At 38.6% G+C, this 16018-nt stretch overlaps 1 protein-coding gene across 10 annotated transcripts in view; it reads left to right on the plus strand.

Moving 5' to 3' along the window:
* The first annotated feature begins 494 nt into the window (after positions 1-494).
* Positions 495-16018, plus strand: part of dlg2 (discs, large homolog 2 (Drosophila)) — a 148598-nt gene continuing 133074 nt past the window's right edge. For all 10 annotated transcript variants that reach the window (XR_003299625.1, XM_026372246.1, XM_026372250.1 and 7 more), the window contains exons 1-2: positions 495-669; positions 1278-1409. Coding sequence is in view for 9 of the 10 variants with exons in the window: in XM_026372246.1 (XP_026228031.1) it covers positions 651-669; positions 1278-1409 (151 nt within the window). In the remaining variant the exon portion in view is untranslated. The remainder of the gene's footprint in view (positions 670-1277; positions 1410-16018) is intronic.

Raw genomic sequence — 16018 nt, forward strand, 5'->3', positions numbered from 1 at the left:
GCGAGTATCGCTGACATTTCTTTTTAAACTCAACATTCATTTGCCACCAGACGTGTTGTGCATCCTTCACCCTGCTTGGTGGTTTGTAGGCAGTTAAACAAACTTTAGGTGTAGTCTGTCAGTCAAGATAAACGATGAGAAGAGAGGAGCGAGCCGGGGCTGTGACGGCTCGCCGGCACTGCTTCACTGTGAATGGAGGCTTGATGCCCCCCCTCACTCTGTCTGTGAGAAGCAGCAGAGAATCAGTCATGACACCGCACTTCTGTAATCTGCCAGCTGTTCGACCAGCTCATGTTCTTTGAAGACTGACCCAGACTGTAGAAACTTACAGCCTTTGTCCATGCACAGTAAACAAAAGTTGATCAGAGGCTGCTAGAGATAACCACATTTCATCAGTTACTGTGTATTTTATTTCACGGTTTCACTGTTATCAAGTCTAGCCAATGGAACTAACCTTTTCTTCACTCCCTTGATTCCTTGACAGGCACCCCAGGACTCCTAGTCAAGGGGCCCTTGGTGACCCCTAGGCTCCACTTTGACAGCCAGTACTCTTCTCAAAACTCTTGATAGAAACTTAAACTCTCCCTGTTGTCTGCTGCGCTGAAGATTGAGTGAAAGCCTCAGTAAGAGTCGTTTGTACGGAGTCAGCCATGCCTATCAGAAAAAAGGGTGAGTTACTGTATGAGCCACAGGAGTCTTGCTCCTCCAGCTTTTATCAGACTCTGTATATACTAACTGGGATAGTTGTGGATAATTGCTTTATCACCAACTTTACAGTTACCCTGTGTTTAGAGTAGTGGTGCATCTTCAAATTTTGTTGTCCAAAGCTTTAGTTCCCAGTTTAGTGTGGAAGAACTAGACTGGGTTGCACAGACCTGTGAATTCAGACCCATTGAACATGAGCTGGAATACCGATTGTGAGGCAGACATTATCAGCCATCCCACGCTAACCACTTCAGCTCAGCAGGTTCACAATGGTGAAACGATCTGCCTCTGCACTTAAATCTTAAAATCCTAAAAATAAATAAATAAATAGAAAAATTGCACTTGCATTTTGTGAAACTACAACATTTCTTCCTTTAACACTGTTTTACTTTTTGGCTTAGATATTTTGCTTGCCTTATTCCTCCCTTGTTAATCCCTTTTGATAAAAGCATCTGCCAAATGACTAAATGCAATAAAAAATGTAATCTTTGTCCCAAACATTAATGTGAATGTATGTTCTTTTATGATGAAACAGTGAAAAGAGTTTGTGATTTCTGCCCTCTCCTCTTCAGACACAGCTCGAGCATTGGGGCTTTTGGAGGAGTATTGCACTAAGCTGAGAAAGCCAGAGGAGCAGCAGCTCAAAACTGCCATCCAGAGAGTGATGGGTATTTTTAAAAGCAACTTGTTTGAAGCTCTTCTTGGTGAGTCAGTGATACATGACCTGTCCATCCAGCAACAGATATTTTCAGTCAGGGTCACATTGTGTTTGCAGTGTGATTGTTAAAGACAAAACCATATTACAGCTTTAGTAGTTTCTTACTTTTTCTTGTATTCTTGTATATTTGCTGTAGTTGCTTCAAGAGAAATGGAGAAACTAAAAGTTGATGAGATGATGTGTTCAGGCCTTGTTTGTCAGACATGCTGAACAAAAGGCATTCCAAAAACATTTTATGACTTTTAATCAAAACAAAAGATCCACTTTGTGGATCTGTGTAGATAAATAAAGTGATAACAATTTAAACGGCAAGAAATTAATGAAATTGACAAAAGAAAGAGCAGTCAACAAAAACATGGCTCTGACTTACTCTCTCCTACACAGCCATCAAGCAGGTGTGCAGGTGCATCTATGAACTATATATACGTCATGCTTTTTCTATGTGCAATAATAACAAAATGAAAATACCAAGAAATAGTCAGTAAATCTTGGATTCTACAATTAAAGTAGTTTCATAGGGTGCCAAGTCAAGTGCCTTTAAAGCTAGTCGAGGTTCCTTTTCTATTACTGAGAACAGCCAGTGCAAAAGATCAAATTTTGTCCGGGACTTTAAACATCCCCGAAGAGATCAGAAGAAGGACAGAGAGGGGATACAGAGGTGGCAGAAAACATCGAGGAGGAAATAAAGAACAGAGTAGAGCAATGTGCAGAGAGAAGGTAAGAATATCTAAGTCGCATCTCCTCTCTTTGATTATGGGCAATGTGAGATCACTGGACGATGAGGGGGACGAACTGACAGCTCTGTTGAGAAAGAAGAAGAAGAACATCTTTGCCAATTGCAGTTTGATGTGTTTCAAAGAGACATGGGTACAAAGTGGTGAGTGGTAAGAGGAGAGGAGAGGGGCTTGCTGTGCTCATTAGCATCAGGTGGTGCCATCCAGGTCCGGTAACCCTGAAAGAGTGTGTCTGACATTGAACTGCTGGCTGTGGGACGTCCATATTATTTGTCCAGAGAATATTCAGAGAATATTAATCTCTGTTTACGTTCCTTCATCCGCTAACACCACTGCTGCGACTGCCGTCATTCATATGGTCACTCTGCTGACCAGACACCCTGATGCCTTCTTTGTGATCTCTGGAGACTTTAATCACGCCGACCTCACTAAGACACTTCCTACATTTACCCAGTTTGTGAGCTGTCGCACCAGGGGGGAGAGAACACTGGACCTGATGTATGCTAATGTTAAAAGCATACAGCTCCACTGCCCTCCCCCCTCTGGGAAAGTCCGATCACAACCTGGTATATCTCCTCCCACAATACACACCTTTGGTTCAGAAACAGCCTGCCACTGTTAAAACCGTAAAGAGGTGGACAGAGGGGGCACACATGTTTCTGCAGGGATGCTTTGAAGACACAGAATGGAAGACTGTGAGCCTCATGGTGAGAACATTGATGGACTGACAGACATCACTGATTACATTAATTTTTGTGTGGACACTCACGTACTACACTACTGAAACTTTTTGCTGCTTTCACAACAACAAGCCCTGGGTCACTCAAGACATCAAAGCCATCCTGAATGAGCCTCTCTACAGGCTCCTCAGTCCCTCCACCACACAACTCAGCCACCACATAGCTGAAAGCCTGTGTTCCTCAGCTATGTGGTGTTTTCCAACCCATCAAGCTCAGTCTGCATCTAGAGAGAGTTTCTCTTGGGTGGAAAAAGTTGTGCTTAGTTCTTGTGACACCATGTCCCAGTGTTCTAAATGACTACAGACCAGTGGCCCTGACCTCGCATATTATGAAGGCTTTTGAGAGACTGGTCCTGAAGTCCATACGACCATTGATCAAACCCTCACTTGACCCCCTCCAGTTTGTCTATCAACCCCAACTTGGAGTGAATGATGCTATCATACATCTGCTCCATCACACCTGCACCCTTCTGGACAAGTCCAAGGGCTTAGTGAGGATTACATTTTTTGATATCTGTGGTGCATTTAACACCATCTGGCCTGCACTGCTGAGAGAGAAATTAAAAAAAGATGCAGGTTGACAATCCCCTGATTTTGTGGATCATGGACTACCTCATCAACCGCCCTGAGTATGTTCGCCTGTAGAACTGTGTGTCTGACACTGTGGTCTGTAGCACAGGTGCTCCACTGGGGATCGTTCTCTCTCCATCTCTCTTCACACTGTACACCTCAGACCTCAGATACAACTCAAGAGTCCTGCCATCTTCAGAAGTTCTCTGATGACTCTGCAGTTGTCTAGGATCTATTCAGGGTGGAGATGTCACAGAGTACCAGGGAGTGGTGGACAGTTTTGTGGACTGGTGTTGACTCAGCCATCTTCAACATAACATCAATAAAACAAAGGAGCTAGTGATGGACTTCAGGAAAGGAGTCTTGTCACCCATCTCTCTACAGGAGGTCGTATCTGAGTACAAATACCTGGGAGTTTACTTGGACCACAAACTAGACTAGTCAAAGAACTCATCAGCACTGTACAAAAAGGCTCAGAGCCAGATCTACTTTCTGAGGAGGCTCAGGTCTTTCAACTTCTGCAGCATCATGTTGCGGATGTTTTAAGTCTGTGGTGACCAGTGTCATCTTCTATGCTGTGGTCTGCTGGGGCCGCAACATGAAGGAGGCAGACACTAACCGGCTGAACAAACTGATCAGGAGGGGTGGCTCCATTCTGGGGATGGAGCTGGACCCTCCAAACTCTTCTCAATCCTAGACAGTGCGCTGGCTAGGAGCATGTTCAGACAGAGACTGATCAATATTAAGTGCTCCACAGAACGCCACAGGAGATCATCCATCAAGCTTCATGATTCCTCGTCTATCTGTAAGGGATATATCTGTTGTCATTCCACCCTAAACAATAATTATTGACCTATTTTCATCCATCTTACATATTCTGTATACATACTGAGTTTTCTGTATTGATGTTGATCTGTATTTGTGTTGTTGTGGACCCTTTCTAGCTGTGGTTCCCTTTTTTCTGTCTGATTTGAGAGTAACTGTAACAAGGCAAAACAAATCCCCTCTGGGATTAATAAAGTTTTTTGAATCTTGAATATTCTTGGTCCTCCTTTATCTACCATATTTACAGTTTACGGTAATATCTCTGCAAACTGTAATGCTCTGTAATGCACTCACAAATAAGGTGCAGCCATTTAGATTGATGAGCTACACTTTGTACTGTCCCTGAATGCATCAAACACATGCTGCATGAGAGCTGCAGCTGATGACCAGCTGCCCTGTGGCCATACAAATTTTTATCATCTGTTCTAGACAGTCTTCTGTTCAGTTCTTGTCTGAAACAACATTTACAACATTTTTCACAGATACTGATACCAAACAACAACAATCACTGATAAAGCTAGATGTAATTAATATGTACATTGCTGTTTCTCCATTTTGAGGCCGTTGAGCCCCAGATGACAGATGATCGTAAAGAGTAGTTGTGCTGCCATGGTAACATCAGGCCATTTCAGTTTTTAGAAATTACAAAGCCTCTATTTAACAAAACCTTGTGAGGATTGTGTTCAGGCAAATTGGAATAAAGACACACTTTTAACATACCTGGAAGTGGGAGCCACCATGTTTTTTCGGGATAAACATAAACATCAACACATCCCATGCATGTCTATATACTAGGCTTTTTTTTTGTTTGGCCTTACACCAAATGCAGAGTGAACAAGAGGAATGAAGTGGTAGGCAGGCATGACTGAATCATTCTTATTTACTGTAATGATTCATTCAAAAAGAAATTAATTGGAAAAGTGTCCACTACCTGTTGCTTTTAGTGGATTATGTAGACTTTACACTGTCAGTGCAGTTATGGGTTTATCACAAAAGCATGTAGAGACACACACCAAGTAAAAAAAAGGAGGTACACACCAAGTACCTCCTTTTTTTTTTTACATTTTACTGTATTGTGGAATGGTCAATTTAAAATTTGTGCTTGAAATGATGTCTTGTCAAATCTCATGATCCCAAAAGCTCTTCACACTTGGTCCAAACACCACCCACAACAACCCTCTTCAAAGCACAGACAGAGCTCACTTGTTGGATAGTTGGGTTAATAGTTGTCTTTTCTTCCTCCCATCCTCTCAGGATCTGAAAAAACTGGGGATTTAATTGTTTTTGACAGAGCAATTCTCACTGTGTGAATAAGTGAATAAGCGAGTATATGTGTGTGCTTGTGCATGTGTGAAGTTCCAACCAGTTGGTGGCTGCTGGATTTACTTTAGGAATGAAGATAGACTGACTGTCTGACTGTCTGTGACCTAAACCCAGGTCTCATTCAAAGTTTGAACCTGTACGTGTTTTGTCTTGTTTGTTTACTGGGTTAACTTGTTGAATTTATCTACATTTGGTGCTACAAGGCTAATGTGACTAATGATAGTTTCTCTCAGACTCTGGGGCAGAATAAAATTTCAGGCTAATTAATCCATTCAGGAATTGCAGACATTTTCATACATACCCATGACCAAATAGGGTAATCATTAAACATCATTGAATCAAAGTTGGAAGACTTCAGTCACATTGCGTTTTGTTGCTGTTTGTGTCTCTCTCACAGTGCCATCTACTTTATTTTTTTTACTTTATTTATAATTCAGATCAGGGTGAGTATAAATATGTTCTTTACAAATGAATATATATTAATTATTAGATAAAATATCGTAATTTATGCCAGTGGAAGTTGGTAAAATATTTTTATATCCATCGTGTCACTTTTATTGTGATGTCTACTCTACTCTCTCTGTTGTATTATAAATATTTACATAATATCCTCTAACAGATGTTGTCCAGTAACACGCTCATAGTTTACAATTATAATTCTGCTTAGAATAAAGAAGGAAAACAGGCATGATACCACAAGATATTAAGAACAAATAAATATTGTTGTTGGTTATAGACCAAAAAAGAGCCACCAAATGAACTATTTTCATCCTTCCATCAGACCAGTGATGTATTATTGCGGTGTTACTGAATGTTTGAATATTTGAGTTCCGATTATGTAATTATCTATAACTGGACTAATTTGATTTTGATGCCTTCTTAGATTTTAATTTAGACCTTTGCTACTACTCACTCAACAAAGATGACCAAGAACATCCCACAGTTTCCGGCAGTGATGATGAACACTAGGTCTATGGAATGTTGTCAAACACAGTTACATCTCTAGGATGGAATAAATGCCTCCTGAAATAGATGTAATCATCTTACAAAGCATTAGGTGCTGTCTAATCTGGCCAGTGGCGTGGGCATACTGGCTAAACCCTGTCAGTACAAAATGGAACTTTGTGTGGATTAACCCATTCATTGTGCTCACTACTCCTCTGTCACTCATGTGCACATTACATGCACTTAGTGATCTGCTCCCTGATTACAGAAAAAGGTTTTTAGTAGTAGTTGAGCCCTGCATTCTGTCAGAGTGCTATCAGGATAAAATACGTTATTGTAGGTGGTTATGTTTTCTTATCTTATGTTGCAGCTTAATTTTGACAAATGTATGTAATATTTTAGTCCCACATTATTAGACAATTTTATTGAAATGAAACATTATTAATTTAGTGGAAATGATGCAAAGAGACAACAAATACTTTATAATTCAGCTTGTTTGGTAGTAATATTAAAATGCAAAAAAAAAACATATAAATTATGTTGCTTTGAATGGATACTTTGCATTTACAGTGCATCCAGAAAGTATTCACAGTTCTTGTCTCATGTTTTCCACACTTTATGTTACAGCCTTATTCCAAAATTGATTAAATTAATGATTTTCCTCAAAATTCTACAAAGAATATTTGGAAATGTATTAAAAATAAAAAATGAAAAAGACTACATGTAATGGATTTAATTCATTTTCGAATAAGGCTGTAACATAACAAAATGTGGAAAAGTTAAGCACTGTGAATGCTTTCTGGATGTATGATGAATGACTGTATGTGTATTTAGTTTTTTACTGTGACATCATTTACCATGGTACATTGTAGAGCTATTAACTTGGCTGCAGTGACTGTATTTACAGAATTTAAAACTTAAACTGGAAGTGAAAATTTGTCAGCAGTTAATTTTGGTTAAGACAATTAGACAGTGTGAATAATATCACTTATCTGTTGACACCTACTGCCACCGATCGACATTATTTCTTATTTCTTTGCAATTTGTATACAGTATTTTGTCTGTTCTTTAGCATGAGCAATAAATTGACACTGCATATTTTGCCACTAAATGTTTAGCAGTAGGTTGACCTCATAATGCGGCATATGTTTGAAAAGCTGTGCTGTAAAGCTGGCTTAAAGAGATGTTAATTGTGATTATTTTTGTATGCAACCTGATTTACAGTGGGTAGAATTTTTTGTATTGCATTTTAGTAAACTGGAAGTTTTATAATAGTTACCTTTACAGATGTTCAGAGCCAATATGACAGACCAGTGTCAGGGTTGATGTAGACATAAATGGAAGGATCAGTATTGAATACAATAAATACAATGGCGCTTCTTCCCACCTCTTTGCAGATGTATGTGTTTAATTTGTGAATCATAATTGACGTGCTATGTGTTACAAAGACAGCAATAGGACCACACAGATTCTGTGGTAACAGCAGACACAGCTGACCTGCATGTTAAAATGGTGTCTGAAAAATGGTCCACTATTGCTATAAAAATTGTTTTCACAAAGTGTCTCTAGGATATTCTAACTGTCCCAATGTGTAATTAGCCTAAAAATTTCTCCTTCTCCAGAGTCTGAGAGTAGCTAATGTTAACTACATTAGCCGTGTAGTGTTCACTGTATGAATTACAAGATAAGTTGGGATTCATAGGGTCCTTATGTCAAATCTAGGGTCTGCCGAATTGCCACCCTCCATTTTTTATGACCCTGTCAATGTGTGATGGACAAGGCTGGTCAGTTCTCTTTTATATGACATTCATTTTCTCAAAAACTGTGCTACAGTGTTGGGTTAAGGTTGTTCATCACTAGTTCTTGTATGCTTGAATTCTGTTGTCTTTTTGTACTGTTTTTTTGAAACCATGTGACATTCTTTGAATGTAAAGTTGCTATCACACCTGAACACAATATTTGTGGCGTTTTTATGTGATCATGATGCATCTCTAGCCACACTGTAGTTTGGTTTCTTAGTGATGTGAAAGCAAAACAAGCCTGTCACAGGAAGGCGATATTAGATGTATAAATTGAATATGAACCCAAAAGATAAACTCCCTTTATTCATCAGTTAATAATGAGTTGTTTAGAAGGTGATCTGTTTAAGCATTATGCAAGACAATTAGGTAACGGTAATGTATGCTGAAAACCTGCAAGGACAATGGTTTTTCCAAAGCAAAGTGACAAGTAACTGATGTGCAGTATGTGGTGTTTTTGTTCTGCTCTGCATTTTCCTCAAATGAAATGGAACTGTATAGTTCAGTTCAGCTATGCATTAACCATTCATATATGCCTTTTTTCCTCCGCGTATATAAATCCATCAGACCTTTACTGTACCTGGCAATAAACAGATTCTGATCATTATTTATGACGCAATGTCTTGTTGCAGTCTAGACAAATAACCATGTATTATTAGCTTGTGATCTACTCTGCATTTTTCTCAAATGAAACCAACTGTGTATTTCAGTTCAACTATGCATTAACCATTCACCATGATATTGTCCACTTTTCCCCATATATACAAATCTATCAATCTTTATGACATTTGCAGTCTAGACAAATAACCATGTCTTATTAGCTGTTTCTATTACCTGTTGCACCTGTCTACATCTAAAAAAAGTACAATCATTGCACGTCATCTTTAGCTTGGGTGTCACACAAACTAATATGACAGAGAAGATAAATGAATCCATCAGGTTCAGTGAAATACAGTTTGACCTGCTGCAAGCCACCTGTATTTTATTTTTCTACAGTCAGATTGTATTTACAAGCATGTTGGTTTATGTTGTGCACCAGAGCACAGAGGAGCAGTGAGAATTTCTGGTGCTGTCTGTAGGCCATCTCATCTCCCTAGTTCAAAGCTGTCATTCTGGGTTGGGCTTAGCCATGTTTAAGGCTTGTTGAACCGGCACCCTCCTTTTTTTAAAAAGCAGCTCTCTCCGAACTCTGCTTGCTCGCATGCTCTGTTGCGCACACAATTACACAGATGGTACTGTCACAGATATACACACAACATGTCTTCGGCATGGCAATTGTTTATTGTAAGTGAAGAAGATAGAAAGCTTATACTTTGACCTATAAGGCCAAAATTAGATGACCAATGACAATGAAAACATTTGGTGCCTCGTTGTCGTTTCTTATCTGTCGTTACCTGTTGCACCTATTTACATCTGAAAAAGTACAAATACTACACCTACTCTTTACTAGGAGATTTGCCCAATAACCTAGAGCACTTTCACTTTAGGAGTTTTTTAAATGAGCGTGAGAGAAAGATGGAAAATGCAAAGGTTATTTAATAGTCTATTTTGTTTAAAATTAGAATTCAATTCTTCATTATATAGAAGTTACAAAAATGCTGGTGTACTGTATACTGTCAATGATCGTTCTTAGAAAGAAAGTAAATCACAATCTGCCAAAATTGTATCGGCAGGTCAAACTATTAAGATGTCTGCATTTCCCTCATTCTGTGGGAATACTTAATAGAAGAATACTTACTACACATAAATTACCATTATTTTTTACACTTTTTGGACTGTCTGTAAATACTGAATTATGTTGTCATTATTCTGTTGTAGCTACACTTAACATGGGATATGAAAATCATCACCCTTTAATATAATTTACTAGCAGTCTGATGTTTTGCACGTGTGACTAGGTCTGGTGTGTATAAGTTGAGCATACGTTGAATCTGAGTGAGGATGGCTTTGCTCAAGTAGAAAGTTTTGTAAGGTTTTTAACAGTTGTTGATTTGACAGATTTATACTGTCCCAGACATGTACATCTATACACATACCAACAAATATGTATGTTTAAGAAACTTTTGCGTTGAAATGCTTGAGAAAAATACTGTCCACATACACACAAATGAACAAAGTTATAGTTTAAACAATTAATTTAATTTAAACTGTATTTTTGCCTAATCTTACAATGCACATCTGTCATTAAAATGAGCAGAAAAACGTATCTCTAATTACATATTAGTAACAGTAAATATTCTTAATCATGACCAACACAACATTTAGTGTGATGCCGCTAGCACAGCTGTGATGATTCTGTAAGTGAATCACATATTTTAAAATAGGCCTGTGTTTAAAACTATATTGTGCGTTACACCCTTTAAATCCCAGTATCTATTTGTTTAAAACCATTGTGGTGGAACAGTTGAAAAATAAAACACAGACAGTATAGTATTTGTACTTTTAGGGTTTAAATGTTTAACGTTGCTTATCTTCAGAAGCTGAGTTTCTTTGTTTGATTTTCCTTCGAAAAGTTTATTACAATTGTCAATGGTGATTGCTGTATGAGGAAAATGGTAGCTGCAGGAACAAGTAGCATGTAAATTATGAAGAAGGTTATTAAAATGTCAAAGATTCCTGCCTGTACCAGCACTCTAAACCATATCTCTCTGTTTATTTCAGTCTGCAAGTGTTGTTCCACTTGTGTGTTATACAACTTCATTTTAGTAGTAGCAGCAGACACTAAGCCCTAAGTTGAATAAGATATAAAAAACAAGTGTAGAATAAGTAAACTATGTTGAGGTAGAGTTGGAGCCCCAGTAGATGGAGCCAGAGGACTGGATTTACTTTTTATCTCCGGTGTCATTGTCCTGCTTTAGTGAACGGTGCCCAAAAAACCGACCAAATTTCTCAGAGCAATGCCTGAGATCTAGACTGTTTGTCTACCTTGTCTGTATTAGCTTGGAGTGGTGATGAATCCACAGTGAACTGTTTAGAAAAGCTTTTAATCACGACATTGCAGGGCAATGTTTTTATCTGTGATCATAATACACTAAGTTGTATTATGCAAATTGTCTTTGTTATGTAATACTAGATGTTCATCTTGTACACCGCATGATCGCCATAGCGACAATTGATGTAGATCTCAGTACTTTATTATAGCCCACTGTCAGCTAAGTTATTCCTCCCACATTTGTGAGGTCATTAATATACTCGCACACTTAGCAAGACTGTGCTTTACCGCAACCTTGTGGCTGACCTCACAAGAAACTGCAGCCACACACACATAACAGCCAAATGTTGCTATTTTTAGACTTGCAGGCATGGAATTAACACAAAACTGTGGGTTATGATTTATCAATTACTGTAATCTCCTAATGCTAAATCTCATTTGGTTGCTATGATGATGAGAACTATTCCCTAGCAAGTGATAGCTGTTTTTATCAGCACCGCATAGTTCATTAGCATATGTGTGCAAGTAATATGTCTGTGTGAAGTTTTTATTGGCTGTGCCTGCATGAGGCTTTTTGCAGGTGCTCTGGTTTCTTCTTACAGTTCAAGGCTAGGATTTTGATCAATTCAGGATGGAGTACATGGAACAGTAATGTTAAAGATACTGTAACTGTATTTTACCAATATTAATTATGCTGTGTGAAATTAAACTCAGTCATCATACCTGATTACTGATAGACAGTCTTTCTAATATTGTACTGGCACAATACCAGGGATTTTGAGGCATAAAGAAATTTAGTAGTTTAGTCAGTGAAAGTCAGTTTTTGTTTTAGTCTGTGTTTTTAATCATGGGTTACCTTTCACAATGCCATCACAAACTTTGTGAGGCTTTAATAATTTACAACGGGTAAAGAAATTATTCTTAGACCCAACCTGGAATGGAAATCTGGACTTGATCCTGGGTCTCATGTTTGTATATGTTGATGCTGAGTAGCTGGAGATTTGTTAGAGAGCCCAAGCTGACTTTTAACATTAAAACCACCAGCTAGTTGTAATATTTTGGTAATTTGGTGGATGTGTTTAACTCAAACTATCATAAACTACAGGTATAAGATGGACACATGCAGTGCAGAGTTTTGTGGGTTTGCAAAACTGGACCTGAGAGACGCAAGATGCATAGGCACATAGAGGATTTAAATGTTCAGATGTAAATGATTTAAAAAAAAAAAAAAGCTTTAGTGCTTTCAAATGGAGACCATGATTGGGATTTTCTACCAAAAACATTTTATTTTGTTTTTTCTTTATTCATCATGGTGGGGGTGTCATAATTTATGTTTTTTTGCACTAAATAAACCTTCATCAACAAATACTCAAAATTTCCTTTGAAAATATTAATACTGTCGGGGGCTCAATAATATTTTGGAGATAAGTGACATAACTGTAAATATAACTATTATTTTTATTTATGAATTAAAGTAAAAATTTAAAGTTTGTAGTCAATGACTGCCTGAAGTCTGGAGCCCATGGGCATGCTGAGTTTTCTGCCTGGAGATGCTTTGCCTGACCTTCAGTTCCAACTTCAGATGCTGCTTGTTTATGGGTCTTTCTGCCCTCAGCCATGTCTGCAGTAAAAGCTGCTCTATTGGGTTAAGATCAGATGACTGACTTGACCATTGAAAAATATTCAATTTCTTTGTCTTCAAAAAGTCTTCAGTTGCTTTTGCAGTATATTAAGGGTCATTAGTCGTCTGCACTGTGAAGCGACATCCTACCAGTTTAGCATTTGGCTGAATGTAAGCAGCGAGTATAGCCCTATACGCCAGATTAATTTATCAATTTATCTTTCTACTTTTGTCAGCAGTCACATCATCAGTAAACACCAGTAAGCCTGTTCCATTGGCAGCCCATGCTACTGCCTTCACCATTTTTGACACATTATGTGGCTATACTTTAGATCAGGGGTGTCCAATCCTGGTCCCCGAGGGCCACTGTCTTGCTTATTTTGCAACCAGTCCTGTACTTCCAGCCTGAGCCAAGTAGTCGGCAGTGATAGTAGGAAAACTAGCAGGATAGTGACCCTCGAGGACCAGGATTGGATACCACTGCTTTAGATCATGAGCTGATCCTTTCCTTCACTATAGATTTCTCACCATTCTGGTAAAAGTTAATCTTGTTTTTTTCATATTGTTATAGACCTTTTATATTCATGAAGGTGTCTCTTCAATGTAGATTTTGACAATGATATGCCTATGATCTACAGGCTTCTATTCTGCTTTTTCTTCTTCAAGAAAAGGTTTCTGCAGCCGCACCTAAGGTTTTGCTATGTCTCTTATAGATTTATGTTCTCCTTTCAGCCTAATGATAGCCTCCATTACTTGCATTGAGATCTTGTTGCACTTCCTAGTTGTATCATTTGACAGTTAAACAACTTTCAAATGTCAACTCAATACCTGATATGAACTCCAGACCATTAATCTGCTTAATTTGGCTTGAAAGTAAGAAGGGAACTTCTTGTCAGTCAATTGTCCAAATATTATTGAGCCCCTAAAAATGGAGGCATTCTGCTTAAAATGACCACAATTCCTAAATAATGCCATTTTTTGTACACCTTTTCCAAATAAGCCGGAAGATCCACACTTCAATCATACATTGATTGTTTTTTCAAATCCACTGTGGTGGTGTATAAAGGCAAAATCACTGTCCAGATACTTCTTGGCCTAAATGTAAATTTGTTATTAAAAATGACACTCAATACTAAGTCTTTAAGATGCTAGTTCTGTTTTCAGAAAGGCTTATAAGAAGGGCTTTTGACTAAACATGTAATTCAGACAGTTTAGCTTTGCAGTCTCAGATCAGTGATTTTCACAGCCAAATGCTACAATTAAGAGTGATAGCGTTGCATGGTATCATACAAGCTTGCAGCAAGACGAATATGCTAATAATCTCTCCCAGATTTTTTTTGGTAGTATATATGTTTGTTGTCTCAAGTAAAATACAGTCTCTTCTCTATGTAGTGTTCTTTGTCGTTGTTAGTTCATCTATAATAATGCAGAAGATTAAAAAAAATAACATTTATTTATCAGCTGGAATGAAACTACTTGATTAAATTGACTTAGATTTATTTTCCACTACTTTTGATATCCAATACTAGTACTGGGGTATCCTTACTCTTCACACACACAAGTGTGTGGGTTCTCTCTGGGTACTCCGGCTCCCTTTCACCGTCAAAGACATATATGTTATGATTAGGCAGCTGCAGCTCAGGAGGTAGAGTAGGATTGGTGGTTTGAATTCCGGCTCCTTCTGTCACATGTTGAAGAGTTGTGTTAGCTGCATGGCAGCTTTGCCATCAGTGTTTGAGTGTGTGTGTGCTAGTGTGTTAAACTGCCCATAGGTATGAATGTGAATGGTTGTCTGCCTGTATGTCTGCCCTGTGATGGACATGCGACCTGTCCAGGGTGTACCCCGCTACTTGCCCAATGACACCTGGGATAGGCTCCAGCATCCTATGACCCTTCAGAGGACATGCAGTTAAGAAAGGTCTGTACAGATCCTCTTTTCAGTGAAACTGATACGATATTTTTACACTACAATTAATAAGATGAATGCAAAAGTTTTTAATCCTCTTCTCACTCTTCCCTTATATTGGAGTTAAACTTAAGTAGAGTTCCCCACCCAGTCTGCACTTTTCCTCGGCTAAATTCAGATTCTTCCTTGATTTCCTCATATTTTTGTCTCCATTAGAAGTACTGCTGCTCTTTCAGGTAATCAACAAGAATGTGAAATCATAGGTCATTTCAGTGAAACTGTTATTGCAGTGGTGTGTGAAATAAAGGTTGCATAGATTAGTAAGAGATGGAGCACATAGGGTAAAAGGTGGAACACAACCACCACTTTCCTTATGTGTCCAAGACCACCCTATTTTCTGCAATTATTAGACAACAAATCTTAAGCCAATTAACCATTAACTGCAAACTCCTCTTTAAGCCAGAAAAATGGTGAAGATTCCTGTCATTATTGATCAAATCTGACACAAGTTACCAGGTACTGTCCTTCCTTTCAGATCTAAAATGTCATAACCAGTCACAGCTGATGTTTAAAATAGTTTGCTTGTAATATACTGATCATTTTGTTCAGAAACAGAGGTGTCCTACCTCTCACATCTGTTGTCAAAGAGTAAGAGTTGAGTTCTTGACGAAATTGTGGAATTGTACAAAACTGTGTTTGTGTTTGAATTCTTTACATTTTAGAACCTCCAATCTGTCTATAGAATGCTAATTCTTTGAGGGAGGTGAAAGCTAGAGCAGCAAGCATTGATGTAATACCAGTTGCTGGTAGCCTGTGTATGCTGGGAGATAGAAGGATTAGCTGGCACCTTAGTCACTGTGGAGGAGGGCTAGCTTTAGGGAGGGGATGCAGCTGGAATTGTCACTCCCCAGAGAATCACAGCTACACAGGAGCCATTACTGTGAGTCTCAGCCCACTCCACCCACCTCTTATGTAAGCATGAAGAAAGCAGTGCAGCATTGTGACGCTACTGTATGTATGTGCATTTACTGTAAAATGCTTTGTGGAAGAGGGGTTTTCTATACATTACAGCTAGCAATGAAGACGCTAGCACTGAAGTTGCATGTGTAACATGTGTCAAAGAGGATGCAAATTTCCTCTTATCCACTGCAGGGTTGCCTAGGAAACCCAAAAGGGTGAGGGTGGCTTTTAAGCAGTCACT

Source organism: Anabas testudineus, chromosome 14, assembly GCF_900324465.2.
Source record: "Anabas testudineus chromosome 14, fAnaTes1.2, whole genome shotgun sequence".
NCBI lineage: Eukaryota > Metazoa > Chordata > Actinopteri > Anabantiformes > Anabantidae > Anabas > Anabas testudineus.